Source organism: Artemia sp. Qi Xiang Cuo, chromosome 5, assembly GCF_049724085.1.
Source record: "Artemia sp. Qi Xiang Cuo chromosome 5, ASM4972408v1, whole genome shotgun sequence".
NCBI classification, from domain to species: Eukaryota; Metazoa; Arthropoda; class Branchiopoda; order Anostraca; family Artemiidae; genus Artemia; species Artemia sp. Qi Xiang Cuo.
The window spans coordinates 51,412,668-51,428,990 of NC_142798.1; the positions used below are offsets into that span (position 1 = coordinate 51,412,668).

The 16,323-nt window shown below is 38.0% G+C and overlaps 1 protein-coding gene across 2 annotated transcripts in view; it reads right to left on the reverse strand.

Annotated features, from left to right (window-relative positions):
• LOC148952241 (N-acetylglucosamine transporter UNC93A-like) overlaps positions 1 to 16,323 on the reverse strand; it is a 114,136-nt gene that overhangs the window by 48,905 nt on the left and 48,908 nt on the right. For both annotated transcript variants that reach the window (XM_089088891.1, XM_089088890.1), the window contains 2 exons: positions 14,710 to 14,944; positions 1,608 to 1,770 (listed from right to left, as the gene is read on the reverse strand). In XM_089088891.1, the coding sequence (XP_088945017.1) occupies positions 1,608 to 1,770; positions 14,710 to 14,944 (398 nt within the window). The remainder of the gene's footprint in view (positions 1 to 1,607; positions 1,771 to 14,709; positions 14,945 to 16,323) is intronic.

Genomic DNA, 16,323 nt, shown 5'->3' on the forward strand with positions numbered 1-16,323 from the left:
TGGCATTACTTCTTTTGCAACTAGGATGCCTAAAATATAGTTATTGATACTTTTAAATCGAATCGAATCGACTTTAAATCGAATCGAGTCTAATCGAATCGACTTTAAATTGAATCGCTGTAGAGTCGTAGTTTGGTGCCCTAAAACGGCAAAAAAACAAGATTTTCCCTTGGCCCAATCTGTATGGTCACTTAAAAAAGAGCTTTAAATTTACGTTTAAATGAGCTCCCTCCCAATTATCTTGGACCAACGATTTGATACAAGCATCCCTGGAAAAAAAAAATAAACGTGCATCGACGATGTTTCTTCAGACAAAAAAAAAATGCAAAATTCCCCATTTTGAAGATTCGAGCTTGAAACCTCCACGTAGAGTTCTCAGATATGATGTATTTAATGAAGGGATTTTCAATAAGATCGCTCGCTTGCTTTTTTTTGGGGGGTCTCTTTTTTCAAAAATCAGGCATATTTTCTCAGGTATTTGGTTTTGGGTGGGTAAGAATAAACTGAAAGAATTTTATATATTTAGAATCAGCATAAAAAATCTAATACTGCCGGTGTAGTGAGTGTCATGAGAATTCCATTTTTAGTTTTGGTGAATATTTGTCTAAGTCACTTTTTACTTCCAGTTTTTATCACAAACTATTTGATAAGATTCTCTTCGAACCTGTTCATTTTATTTAGTTGAATAGGGCAATAAAAAGAAAGAGGGTTAATTTGGCAGCTGGATAGTGAGTTTAAATTTTATTTTTCTTTCGTTATTCTATTTTTTTTTAATGTCTGAAAGTATAAAGGATTGTCTGAAAGTTCAGGTTAGAATTGTCCTGTTATGAAAGAGATATATTTTCCATCGCCGTTATAAAATCAAAACGTGGTATCTATGCAGGCAGAATGATTTTTTCAGGCCATGTGATTTTACATGGCCGTTATAAAATCAAAACATGGTATCTATGCAGGCAGGATAATTTTGAGTATCTCTACTCCTTCTGTAAACTATTCTAAGGCGTAGGAAATTGCACAAAGACAAATCTACATCAGTTATAATCTACGGAAGCAGTAAATCTTTCTGTAATTTTGGCTTGAGTTTGATTTTCTTTTAGGATTAAATGCATAATAATTAAATACATTATTGATTAAATAAATTAATATCTTTGCCAGGAATCCTTGTCGTTTTATTTGACAAAAAAAAAACGAGAAAGCACCTAAGAAAGCTCTTTTTATTTTAGACTTTTTTCCTATACGTATTTAAAAATAAACTTATTCCTACGAAAAAAATATCCTAAAAAATATTCCCTGTCACCCAACCACCACTGCTATTTCGGCGTCTACCTCCCCCCCCCCCCCCGGAAAATTTTCTGCCAGTGCCCTTGAGACCAACCCTGGAGATTTCATTGCTGGAAGAGTATTATAAAAATTTTAAGGATCTTTAAGTTAGTTCAGACCGGAGAATTTTTACCTAACCTTGCTTTACCTTAAACGGGTTTTTATGTGTGTTTTGTATGACCCTAATTAACCATAGAGCGCAAGACTCGGTTAAAGAGGTATCGAAACAAAAACTCAATTTAAGTGGATAAGGCCAAAAAGAAGAAAATAAAGCTAAAATTACATACTGCCGTAAAATCAGCACCTAAGAAAGCTTGTTCAAACCCGGACCAAAGAGTCAGTGGAATGATTAAAAGTTGATATGGATTTTTCATGTGTATGAAAGTTGCAACAAGTAGCTGCAATCCCGATTTGCCTGTTGAACTTCCACTTCTTGTATCTTCTCCAAACCTAAGTAAAAATATTTAAGTAGAAAATACGACATTCAAGCTTCTGGAGTAGTAAGAAAAACTTGAAATAAAATTAAAAATTTCTTAAACAATTATTTTGGTCAGTAATGTTTTTTTAAGTATGAAAAATGAACTGTTTTTTTTTTATGTGTTTTGGCGAACAATCAACCTCTCATTGTAAATGAATACTGCTAAAATGTCGTTAAGTAGTAATATAATTTTCTATGATATATGATTACTTATTTTTGTTTTAAGTTATGAAATAACTCTTTACTGTCATTCGAAAAAATCCCTTATTTTCTTGTCCTTTTAAATGTAACATCTTGGGCTATCATAAATGTGAAGAGAGATGCCATCCCCTTTTGGTTTCCCTCATCCCTTCAGCCTTTGTGCAGGTATACATATGAATGTCAGCTTTTGTCTCCCAGTAAATGATATTTTCGATGAGAGGAGAGCTAATTGCTCCCCTCTTGCTCAGCATGCTTATCCCAAATATATGCTTACAAATAAAAAGATTAAGAAAGTAATTCTCTCTTCATTTTGATCTGGAGAACCTCTCACAAAATTTTGGAAATTTGGGCTTTTGAGTTATTGGGCAACCCCTCCTCTCACACAAAAATACAGTGACCACCCTCCTAATAGTTGCTGTGAATACGTACTACACTTTATAACCCTTAGTAATGCTCCATCCATGTATCACAATATAAAAAAATTTCCTCTGTATAGACTGTTTACATGTATAGGGCAGAAAACACCGTCACGTAAATGTTTTAAATTAGTTTGTTTTTAAGTGTAGGCTGTACAAAAAAAAAAATAGTTAATAGTTTTGGATTTTAAAGATGTTGGTACCAATGAGAGGAGAGGGGGTGGTATTAATAATGAAAAAAAAGAATTAAAATAAATTATTGGCCGTCTGGTACTCTAATATAATAACTTGCATTACGTAGTTTCAATATGCTATCTTATTTTTAAGTGTTCGTTCGGCTAAAATAATTCGCTAATCAGAAACCAGCTTAAATACTCAAATTTTCGCTGCTGAAGTTTTTACAGAGTAATATAAGAGCCCCGACAATAGTTTACATGGGCCAACCGAGGCATTGTTTTTCTAATTAATTAAAAAAAAATTCCAAAAAATAAGTTTTTCAAAGAAAAGTAAAGAACTCCATTAAACAAAAAACGAGCAAAAATAAAATCAAATAATCTACCAAGCTCGAAACTACCACAAATCAGCATCGGTAAATAAATGAAACCCAAAACGAACAGAAATTACAATAAATAACCGATTCAAACTCAAAACGAACAGAAATTGACATAAGTTGGGCGCAAAACCCCTATGGCTTCCCAAGGCCAGAACAAAATTTTCACTTTACTGAAAAAATATAAATGGTATTACTTTTATAACTTTAATAAATCAAATTATTTTAACATTTTGATTACTAAATACCAGTATATGTATATTAAACTGACAATGCACATTCATTTGTATTTTTTCAGTAAAGTGCAGATTTTGTTCTAGCCTTGGGAAGGCATAGGGATTTTGCGCCCAACTTATGTTAATTTCTGCTCGTTTTGAGTTTGAATCGGATATCTATTGTAATTTCTGTTCGTTTTGAGTTTCATTTATTTTTCGATGCTGATTTGTGGTAGTTTCGAGCTTGGTAGATTATTTGATTTTATTTTTGCTCATTTTTTGTTTAATCGAGTTCTTTACTTTTCTTTGAAACACTTATTTTGTGGAAAAAGTTTTTTTTAATTAATTTCTGTTCGTTTTATTTTGACATAGTCTTTTCAGGGAAAAAGAAAATAACACTTTAAATCTTTTCGTTTTTTTAAAGACTTTATAGTTTGGCCTGCTATTTGTATGCTGGAGGAAAATTTTCAGCAATTTTTAACAACATACACTCTTTCAAAAATCTGGACACAAATAGTACTGTTTAACTTGGTTTCATACCTCCTCTAGTTGACCTGAAATGGAAAACTTGATACCATTCGCAAAAAAATCTGTTGCAAAAAAAACTGTGCGTATGTGTTTCTAGGACAACGCCTTCTATAAAACCTTATATGCCCCCAGGGCATAACTTAAAACCCTTACCCTGAGGGCTGTGGTGGAGTATCCTCCTCAAAAACATATTTTCTATCTGGAGATCAACTACGCTGAACAAAATGGCTATCTAAAAATTTTGATTGGATGTGTTTGATGGAATGATGGATGTGGAGGGGGGCTAGTTGCCCTCCAATCACTTTCTACTATTAAAAAGGACACTAGCCCTTTGAATTTCCAATCGAATTAGCCTTTTTTGAAGTTTCTACGATAACACCTTCTATAAAACCTTATATGCCCCCAGGGCATAACTTAAAACCCTTGCCCTGAAGGTTGTGGGGGAGTGTCCTTCTCAAAAATATATTTTCTATCTAGAAATCAACTAGCCTAAGCTAAACAACATGGTTATCTCAAAATTTTGATTGGATGTATTTGGGTGAATGATGGACGTGGGGGGGGGGGCGTGGCCTAGTTGCCCACCAATCACATTCAAATATTAAAATGGGCACTAGCCCTTTGAATTTCCAATCAAATGAACCTCTTTTGAAGTTTCTATGACAACGCCATCTATAAAAACTTTATATACCCCAGGGCATAACTTAAAACCCTTGCCCTGAGGGTTGTTGGGGAGTGTCCTCCTCAAAATCATATTTTCTATGAGGAAATCAACTACGCTGAACAAAATGGCTATCTCAAAATTTTGATTCGATGTGTTTGGAGGAATGATTGGCGTGGGGGAGGGGCTAGTTCCCCTCCAATCACTTTCGACTATCAAGAAGGGAACTAGCCCTTTAAATTTCCAATTGAATGAGCCTGTTTTGAAGTTTCTTCGACAACGCCTTCTTATTAAAATCTTATATGGCCCCAGGGGATAACTTAAACCATTGCCCTGAGTGTTGTGGGGGTGTGTCCTCCTAAAAAAACATATTTTCTATCTGGTAATCAACTAGCCTACACTGAACAATATGGTTATCTCAAAATTCTGATTGAATGTGTTTGGGGGAATGATGAGCGTGGGGGCTGGTTGCCCTCCAATCGCTTTCAACTGTTAAATAGGGCACTAGCCCTTTGAATTCCAAATCAAATGAGCCTGTTTTGAAGTTTCTGCGACAACGCCTTCTATAAAAACCTTATATGCCCCCAGGGCATAACTTAAAACCTTTGCCCTAAGGGTTGTGGGGGAGTGTCCTCCTCAAAAACATGTTTTCTATCTGAAAATCAACTACGCTGAACAAAATGGCTATCTCACAATTTTGATTGGATGTGTTCGGGTTAATGATGGGCATGGGGGGGGGTCTAGTTGCCCTCCAATCACTTTCGACTATTATAAAGGGCACTAGCCCTTTGAATTTCCAATCGAATGAGCCTGTTCTGAAGTTTCTATGACAATACCTTCTACTAAAAACCTTATATGCACCCAGGGCATAAATTAAACCCCTTGCTCCGAGGGTTGTGGGGGAGTGTCCTCCTCAAAAACCTATTTTCTATCTGGAAATTAAATACGTTGAACAAAATGGCTATCTCACAATTTTGATTGGATGTGTTTGGGGGAAAGATGGGCGTGGGGGGCTAGTTGCCCTCCAATCACTTTCGACTATTAAAAAGGGCACTAGCCCTTTGAATTTTCAATCAAATGAGGCTTTTTTGAAGTTTATACGACAATGCCTTGAATAAAAACCTTATATTGCCTCTGGGCATAACTTAAAACCCTTGCTCTGAGGGTTGTGCGGGAGTCTCCTCCTCAAAAACACATTTTCTATCTTGAAATCAACTACACTGAACAAAATGGCTATCTCAAAATTTTGATTGGATGTGTTTGGGGGAACGATGGGCTTGGTGGGGTGGGGGCTAGTTGCCCTCCAATCACTTTCTACCATTAAAAAGGGCACTAGCCCTTTGAATTTCCAATCCAATGAGGCTGTTTTGATGTTTCTACGACAACGCTTTCAATAAAAACCTTATATCCCCCCAGAGCTTGGGGGGTGGGGGTGGGAGGGCTAGTTGCCCTCCAATCACTTTCAACTATTAAAAAGGGCACTAGCCGTTTGAATTTCCAATCGAGTGAGGCTTTTTTGAAGTTTCTACGACAATACCTTCTATAAAAACCTTATATGCCCCCAGGGCATAACTTAAAACCCTTGCTCTGAGGTTTTTGGGGGAGTCTCCTCCTCAAAAACACATTTTCTGTCTTGAAATCAACTACGCTGAACAAAATGGCTATCTCAAAATTTTAATTGGATGTGTTTGGGGGAACGATGGGCGTGGGGGGGGGGGCTTGTTGCCCTCCAATCACTTTTGACTATTAAGAAGGGCACTAGCCCTTTGAATTTCCCATTGAATGAGCCTGTTTTGAAGTTTCTACGACAACGCCTTCTATAAAAGCCTTATATGCCCCCAGGGCATAACTTAAAACCCTTGCCCTGAGGGTTGTGGGGGAGTGTCCTCCTCAAAAACCTTTTTTCTATCTGGAAATCAAATACGTTGAACAAAATGGCTATCTCACAATATTGATTAGATTTGTTTGGGAGAAAGACGGGTGTGGGGGGGGGGGCTAGTTGTCCTCCAATCACTTTCGACTATTAAAAAGGGCACTAGCCGTTTGAATTTCCAATCAAATTAGCCTTTTTTGAAGTTTCTACGATAACGCCTTCTATAAAAACTTTATATACCCCAGGGCATAACTTAAAACCCTTGCCCTGAGGGTTGTTGGGGACTGTCCTCCTCAAAATCATATTTTCTATCAGGAAATCAACTACGCTGAACAAAATGGCTATCTCAAAATTTTGATTGGATATGTTTGGGGGAATGATGGGCGTGGGGGAGGGGCTAGTTCCCCTACAATCACTTTCGACTATCAAGAAGGGAACTAGCCTATTAAATTTCCAATCGACTGAGCCTGTTTTGAAGTTTCTTCGACAACGCCTTCTTATAAAAATCTTATATGACCCCAGGTGATAACTTAAAACCCTTGCCCTGAGGGTTGTGGGGGAGTGTCCTCCTAAAAAACATACTTTCTATCTGAAAATCAACTAGCCTACGCTGAACAAAATGGTTATCTCAAAATTCTGATTGGATGTGTTTGGGGGAAAGATGGGCTTGGGGGGCTAGTTGCCCTCCAACCACTTTCGACTATTAAAAAGGGCACTAGCCGTTTGAATTTCCAATCGAATGAGGCTTTTTTGAAGTTTCTGCGACAACGCCTTCTATAAAAACCTTATATGCCCCCACGGCATAACTTAAAACCCTTGCTCTGAGGGTTGTGGGGGAGTGTCCTCCTCAAAAACACATTTTCTGTCTTGAAACCAACAACGCTGAACAAAATGGCTATCTCAAAATTTTGGTTGGATGTGTTTGGGGGAACGATGGGCGTGGTGGTGGGGCTAGTTGCCGTCCAATCACTTTCGACCTTTAAAAAGGGCACTAGCCCTTTGAATTTCCAATTGAATGAGGCTGTTTTGAAGTTTCTACGACAACGCCTTCAATAAAAACCTTATATACCCCCTGAGCATGGGGGGTGGGGGTGGGAGGGCTAGTTGCCCTCCAATCACTTTCAACTATTAAAAAGGGCACTAGCCGTTTGAATTTCCAATCGAATGAGGCTTTTTTGAAGTTTCTACAACAATACCTTCTATAAAAACCTAATATGCCCCCAGGGCATAACTTAGAACCCTTGCTCTGAGGGTTGTGGGGAGTCTCCTCCTCAAAAACACATTTTCTGTCTTGAAATCAACTACGCTGAACAAAATGGCTGTCTCAAAGTTTTAATTGGATGTGTTTGGGGGATAGATGGGCGTGGGGGGGGCTTGTTGCCCTCCAATCACTTTTGACTATTAAGAAGGGCACTAGCCCTTTGATTTTCCAATCGAATGAGCCTGTTTTGAAGTTTATGCGACAACACCTTCTATAAAAGCCTAATATGCCCCCAGGGCATAACATACAACCCTTGCCCTGATGGTTTTGGGGGAGTGTCCTCCTCAAAAACCTTTTTTCTATCTGGAAATCAAATATGTTGAACAAAATGGCTATCTCACAATATTGATTAGATTTGTTTGGGAGAAAGACGGGTGTGGGGGGGGGGGCTAGTTGTCCTCCAATTACTTTCGACTATTAAAAAGGGCACTAGCCCTTTGAATTTCAAATCAAATGAGGCTTTTTTGAAGTTTCTACGACAACACCTTCAATAAAAACCTTATATGCCCCCAGGGCATAACTTAAAACCCTTGCTTTGAGGGTTTTGGGGGAGTCCCCTCCTCAAAAACACAGTTTCTATCTTGAAATCAACTACGCTGAACAAAATGGCTATCTCAAAATTTTGATCGGATGTGTTTGGGGGAACAATGCGTGTGGGGGGGTGGCTAGTTGCCCCCCAATAACTTTCGACTATTAAAAAGGGCACTAGTTCTTTGAAATTCCAGTCGAATGAGCCTGTTTGACGTTTCTACGACAACGCCTTCAATAAAAACCTTATATACCCCCAGGGCATAACTTAAAGCCCTTGCCCCGAGGGTTGTGGGGGAGTTTCCTCCTCAAAACCATATTTTCTATCTGGAAATCAACTACGCTGAACAAAATGGCTATTTCAAAACTTTGACTGGATGGGTTTGAGGGAATCATGGGCGTGGGAGGGGCTAGTTGCCCTTCAATCACTTTCGACCATTAAAAAGGGCACTAGCCCTTTGAATTTCCAATCGAATGAGCCTGTTTTGAAGTTTCTAAGACAACGTCTTCTATAAAAACCTTATATGCCCCACAGGGCATAACTTAAAACCTTTGCCTTGAAGGTTGTGGGGAATGTCCTCCTCAAAAACCTGTTTTCTATCTGGAAATCAAATACGTTGAACAAAATGGCTATCCCACAATTTTGATTGGATATGTTTGGGGAAAGATGGGCGTGGGCGGGCTAGTTGCCCTCCAATCACTTTCGACTATTAAAAAGGGCACTAGCCGTTTGAATTTCTAATCGAATGAGGCATTTTTGAAGTTTCTACGAAAACGCCTTCTATAAAAACCTTATATGCCCCCAGGGCATAATTTAAAACCCTTGCTCTGAGGGTTGAGGGGAATCTCCTCCTCAAAAACACATTTTCTATCTTTAAATCAACTACGCTGAACAAAATGGCCATCTCAAAATTTTGATTGAATGTGTTTGGGGGAAGGATGGGCGTTGGGGGGGGGGCTAGTTGCCCTCCAATCACTTTCGACTATTAAAAAGGGCACTAGCCATTTAAATTTCTAATCGAATGAGTCTGTTTTGAAGTTTCTACGACAACGCCTTCATTAAAAACCTTATATACCCCCAGGGCATAACTTAAAACCCTTGCCCTGAGGGTTATGGGGGAGTATCCTCCTCAAAAACATATTTTCTATCTGGAAATAGACTACGCTGAACAAAATGGCTATCTCACAATTTTGATTGGATGTGTTTTGTGGAATGATGGGCGTGGGGGGGGGGGGGGCTAGTTTCCCTCCAATCCCTTTCCAATATTAAAAAGGGCACAAGCCCATTGAATTTCCAATCCAATGAGCCTGTTTTGACGTTTCTACGACAACGCTTTCTATAAAAATCTTATATGCCCCCAGGGCACAACATAAAACCCTTGCTCTGAGGGTTGCGGGGGAGTCTCCTCGTCAAAAAAACATTTTCTGTCTTGAAATCAACTACGCAAAACAAAATGGCTATCTCAAAATTTTGATTCGATGTGTTTGGTGGAACAATGGGCGTGGGGAAGGGGGGCACTAGTTGCCCTCCGATCACTTTCGACTATTAAAGATGGCACTAGCCCTTTGAATTTCCAATCGAACGAGTCTGTTTTGAAGTTTCTACGATAACGCCTTCAATAAAAACCTTATATACCCCCTGGGCATTACTCAAAACCCTTGCTCTGAGGGTTGTGCGGGAGTGTCCTCCTCAAAAACATATTTTATATCTGGAAAGCAACTACGATGAACAAAATGACTATCTCAAAATTTTGATTAAATGTGTTTGGGGGAATGATGAGCGTGGGGGGGGGGGGCTAGGTTCCCTCCAATCACTTTATAATATTAAAAAGGGCACTAGCCCTTTGAATTTCCAATCGAATGAGCCTGTTTTGACGTTTCTACGACAACGCCTTCTATAAAAATCTTATATGCCCCCTGGGCACAACATAAAACCCTTGCCCTGAGGGTTGCGGTGGAGTGTCCTCTTCAAAAACACATTTTCTATCTTGAAATCAACTAAGCTGAACAAAATGGCTATCTCAAAATTCGATTGGATGTGTTTGGGGGAATGATTGGCGTGAGTGGGGGGGGGGGGCTAGTTGCCCTCCAATTACTTTTGACTATTAAAAATAGCACTAGAACTCTTGATTTCCAATCGAATGGGCCTCCTTTAAAGTCTCTACGACGAACCCTTCCACACGAGGTGCCCTGCTTTAAAGAAAAAAATAATAAACTGTACAGTGTGTCAACATTGATCTTATATGCCCTCAGGGTATAACTTAAACCCTTGCCCCGAGGGTTGTGGGGGAGTATCCTCCTCAAAAATATATTTTATATGTGGAAATCAAATACGCGGAACAAAATGGCTATCTCAAAATTTTGATTGGATGTGTTCGGCGGAATGATGGGGGTGGGGGGGGGAGGCTAGTTGCCCTCCAATCACTTTCGACTATTAAAAAGGCCACTAGCCACTCCAATTTCCAATCGAATGAGCCGTTTTCGAAGTTTCTACAACAACTCCTTCGATATTAAGTGCCCGGGTATGGAGGAAAAAAACACATTGTGCCCACAAAATTCTTTACTTGGTAGCGCTAGCGCGCTGCCTATGATACGGAATAAGGACAACTGGCCCAATTAGTCTAATAGTTTGGGGAAAAGTAATTTAAAAGACACAAAAAACTGAAATATTCCTTATATGCTTAGAGAGAATTATGCCTTGTTTAACGACCTTCTACTAGAATATTTTCTGTACAAAGGTAGCATTTAAATTTTTAATTGAAGAACATGGAGGGGTGGGGGTCGAAAACCTTAGGGTTTATTTAGAGATAAAGCACTGAAGTTTATGAATATGATATTGGAAAATGGGGAATATATTTAGAAAAACTTGAAATAAACCTCTATATGAAATGTGATAAAAATGACTGTGGTCATTTTCATGGAGCTTTCATAGAGGCAGTAGAGGTAATCAAGCCATTAGCTTGTTTTCTGTAGGAAGCAAATTACTTAGTATGATAATACTGTTTTTACTTTAAGATACTGTAGACAGGGCCGTCGCGTATGGGGGGAGGGGATGCGATACCCCCAATGTTTTTGGTCACTCGGTTAAAAAAAGTTGGTAAAATCGTGAATTTTTCTGACGTAAATTTTTCTGACGTCCCTAAAATTCTTTGTTCGTTCAGTAAAGACCACGACAATACTTACATGTCATCTACAGAAATTTTGAACTTGATCGGTAAACACAGCAGTTTTACCGACTCCTGCCATGATTTTGCAGATGGTGCCACAACTTACTATTTGGTTAAATAATCAGTATTAAAATAGTGAACTGATATGCACCGAATTCTAAATCTCGGTTGGTAAATGCAGTGGTTTTACTGACTCGTGCAGTGATTTTACGTATTTTATTCGAAACGGACATTATGCTAATTATATTGACAAAAAACAGTCGGTAAAAACGGCCAGCCAGTCGGTAAAATCTCTTGCTCCCCCCCCCCCCCCAAACATTTTGGCCAGTAACGACACTGGTTGTAAATACTGTTTTATGAGAAGAATAGCGTGATTTTAGGAAAGGGTGAGGATGTGTCGACCTAATTTTAACTTTTAGATTAATAATTGAGAAATCATCCTAAATCATCCAAAGCCATTAGTCCTCAGTTTTATATGGTACGACCAAGGGCTTGATTCAGCTGATAGAAGAAAGTTAGCGAAGGTCCAATCCGTGTATGGTATACCGGATAAATATATTAAAGTGATTAGTGTTACTTATGAAAATATCATTACTGCGGTTAAGGTAGGAAGTGAGGTTAGTTGCTAGTTTCGTATCAAATAATGAGTTAAGCAGTGTTGCGTCCTATCCCTATTTATATTGATCGTTTTGATGGACGTTGTCATAAGGAGCACAGAAAAGGCAATGACGAAACATGAAATGAATTTAGGAAATAAAACTCCCCTAGATTTAGATTATGCAGATGATTTAAGGGTCCTCGTTGAAAATTTTAACAAAATGAATGAATTTTTGGAGGTTTTCACTAAGACTAGGAATAAGTAAAGGTGAAGACGTTATGTTGCTTACTTGCACTTGTACTTGTTGCGGGACCAGACGCGGACGCCTTACCCGGTTAACAAGAAAATTGATCAACTGGACAGCTTCACTTACATAGGTACTATCAAACAGTTCGTGGTAACGAACTGTAAGTAAGGAGCGACCCGGCTCAATGGTAACCAAAACTCTAAAAAACGGAATTTTAATACCAATAGATACATCAAAAGAATCAGATTTTAATTCTGATTTCAAATATGTAAGTTTCATCAAGTTTAATTTTACGTATCAAAATTTACGCGCCTGAGAAAATTTGGCTGATTTTCGAAAAAAAGGAGAAAGACCCCCTAAAAATTATATAACCTTAATGAAAATCACACCATCATATTCCGCGTATCAGAGAACCCTACTGTAGAGGTTTCAAGCTCCTATCTACAAAAATGTGGAATTTTGCATTTTTTGCCAGAAGAAAAATCACGGGTGCGTGTTTATTTTTATTTTTTTTTTTCCCCAGGGGTGATCGTATCGACCCAGTGGTCCTAGAATATCGTGGGAGGGCTCATTGGAACGGAAATTAAAAGTTCTAGTACCCTTTTTAAGTGACCAAAAAATATGGAGGGCAACAGGGCCCCCTCCCACGCTCATTGTCTTCCCAAAGTCACCTGATCAAAATTTTGAGACAGCCATTTTGTTCAGCATGTTCGAAAATATTATAAGTATGTCTTTTTAGATGACTTAATCCCCCGAAGTTCCCGGGAGGAGGGCTGAAAGTTATGAACTTTACCCAATGTTAACATATAGTATTGGTTATTGGGAAGTATACAGTACAGACGTTTTCAGGAGAGATTTTTCCGGGTAGTGGGGGGGTCGGGCAGGGACATACGCAGGGGGGGCCTCCGGGCCCCCTCCCGAAATCTCACGATTTTTTTCATTTTCCCATAATTTTCTGATTTTTCTCACAGAATAATGGGTTTGAAGGATTTGCCCCCCCCCCGAAACAACTTGGCCACCCCCCCCCCCCCGAAACAAATTCCTGCGAAAGTTTCTGGGGTTGGGGGTTATGTGGGAGGATCTTTCCATGAAGGAAATTTTCATGGGGGAAGGGACATTGCTATGAAGGGGACGCCGGACTTCCCAGCATTATTTAAAAAAAGATCAGAAATTAAATATAAAAAAACAAGTTTTTCAACTGCAACAGCAGCAACATCAAAACTTTAAACGAACTGAAAATATTAAATATATGATTGGGTTCACCCCCTAGTCAATACCTCTCTCTTTAAGCCAGAGATTTTTTAGTACTTTCATAAGAGCTATTTATTCTAATTAATGGCCTTTGTGATTAAGCGGTCATTTTTAAAGAATTGGAACAAAATTTGAACTTTCGCTTAAAGAGCAAGGTATTGACTAGGGGGCGAACCCCCTAATATATGTATTAAAAATATATGAATATAGAAGTTCGTTACGTAAGTTAATTCATAAGTTACGTATATTTGTTACTAATAAAAACGTTCGTAAATAAAATGAAACAAGTCATTTTCGAGAAAGCCATTTAACCAAATAAAAGTAAATTAATATGAAAATTTTGTTTTAATTATTCATGTAATGTGAGCCAAGATCAAAACCTGCATTTATTCAAAAACGTTCAAAAATTAAATAAAAAAAAAAAGTTTTTTTAACTGAAAGTAAGGAGCGACATTAAAACTTAAAACGGACAGAAATTATTCCGTATATGGAAGTGGCTTTCCCCTCCTCAACGCCTTGCTCTTTACGCTAAAGTTTGACTCTTTATCACAACTTTATTTTTTCTTAAACAATAAAAAACTTTAGTATAAAGAGCAAGGCGTTGAGGAGGGGACAGTCCCTTTCATATACAGAATAATTTTTGTTCATTTTAAGTTTAAATGTTGCTCATTATTTTCAGCTAAAAAAACTTTTTTTTTTTATTAAATTACTAGTAAAGATGGTAGGTGCCGTGAAGATGTTAAAAGTTGAACGGCCAAGGTCTAGGGTGTTTTTTCATAGTTGAAAATAGTTTGGAAGAATAGGAACATAATTTTGGAAACCAAGAATAGAACATTGAGCGCTATACTGATGACAGAGATCAACTATTGTTCTGAAGCGTGTACTCTCCGAAAGACAGAGGAAGATTTGCTTGATTTTTCCTGAGAAATTGCCGACGGATTACGTTTGGATTGTTTGGCTATGGATTATCTCTAACAGTAAGCTCTACGAAAAATAAGATTAATTCCCTTATTTTAAAGCTATAATGAGATACAGGTTGAGATGGTTAGGACACGATCATTGGATGAAGGATAACATATTACCAAACATCGTCCTTATCAGCCAACCATCTAGGACAAAAAGAAGAGCAAGTTACCCCCATTTTGGGTGGGAGGATTGCATAAGGAAAGATTTAAGGAATATGGAAACTTCTTGGGAGGTTGTAAATAGGGAGGATTTGAATGGATTGGGATGGAGGAGGAGCGTGCGCAACTGCGTTGCCCTCAGGTGGCTTGATGCTGCAGCAAGCTGTTAATAGTAGTAGTAGATTCTGTTTATTTTAGTGTTTCAACAGTTTGGGTGGTATGCCCCCTGGTCCCTCCCGAAATAGCCTTCCTATTCTTTCTCCATATGAGAAATGAATTATATAAAATACTTGCTTTGTCAGAGGATCGACTCCAATTCCTACCAGGAATGAACCAAAGAGGGAGCAGGCTAAAAATATTCCGGACAAAAGCCAGCGTTTTTCGTCAGCTATTGCATCACTCTCCAATTCCTGCCAATTTTTTTCATCACCTGTTGGTATATCTGTATATGGACAAAAATTTCTTCCACAGTATTGTTGCACTTGTGTTTGATTCAGTGTTGACTCTGCTTTCTGATCGGTAGATAGAACTGTAATTAATAGCTCATTGGAATAAACTGATTTGACAACAAGATTTTGTCAATGTTTGCTGTTATTTTTTTAATTTTTTGAACCTCAAGAAGCTCTTATTATTATTTTTTTTTTTTTTTTTTTTTTTTTTTTTTTTTAATGTGCACAGATTTCCTGTCGGAGTTGTATTAAGACTTAGCGAGAAGTATAATTTTGAGCATTCGCAAAACAAGAATTTACCGAAGGTACTTGGGATACCAATTTTCACTCTTATCCCATTTTAAAATTTTTAATTTTAACCAAGGTGTCAGAGAAAAAACGTGAGACGTGCTATAAAAATAGCAGCGAGCACAAACCCTTCTTAGCATTTAGCCACTTGTTTTGGATCAGCATGAAACCACACCGGTGAACTGGTAATTTATGCATCGTTTCCATTGTTTAACCTCGGTTTTGTAGTGAAAAAGGGGAACTGTTTTATCCTGGTTGTCCGAAGGGACGAGTGGTATTAAGTTGGTATTTTCAGAAAATTAATTAAAAAACTTTTTCCAGAAAATAAGTTTTTCAAAGAAAAGTAAAGAACTCCATTAAACAAAAATGAGCAAAAATCAAATCAAATAATCTACCAAGCGTGAAACTACCACAAATCAGCATCGATGAATAAATGCTACCCAAAACGAACAGAAATTAGAATAAATAACCGAGTCAAACTCAAAACGAGCAGAAATTAACATAAGTTTGGTGCAAAACCCCTACGCCTTCCCAAGGCCAGAACAAAATTTGCACTTTCCTGAAAAAAATATAAATGTTTTTACTTTTATAACTTTAATAAATCAAATAATATTAAAATTTTGATTACTAAATATTAGTATATGTATATTAAACTGACAATGCAAATTCATTTGTATTTTTTCAGTAAAGTGCAAGTTTTGTTCTGGCCTTGGGAAGGCGTAGGGGTTTTGCGAGTGCCCTGGTCTAAACAACACAACAACAAAAATATCACTAATCACTTTCGACTATTAAAAAGGGTGTTAGCCCTTTAAATTTCAAATCGAATGAGCCCTTTTTCAAGTTTCTACGACAAGGATTTCAATAAAAAAACCTTATATGCCCCCAGGACATAACTTATAACCCTTGCCCTTAGGGTTGTGGGGGAGTGTCCTCCTCAAAAACACATTTTCTACTTGGAAATCAGCTACGATAAACAAAATGGCTATCTCATAATTTTTATTGGATGTGTTTGGGGGAATGATGGGCGTGGGAGGGGGGCTATTTGCCGTCTAATCACTTCCGACTATTAAAAAGGGCACTAGCCCTTTGAATTTCAAATCGAATGACCTCTTTTGAAGTTTCTACGACAACGCCTTCTATAAAAACCTTATCCCCAGGGCATAACTTAAAA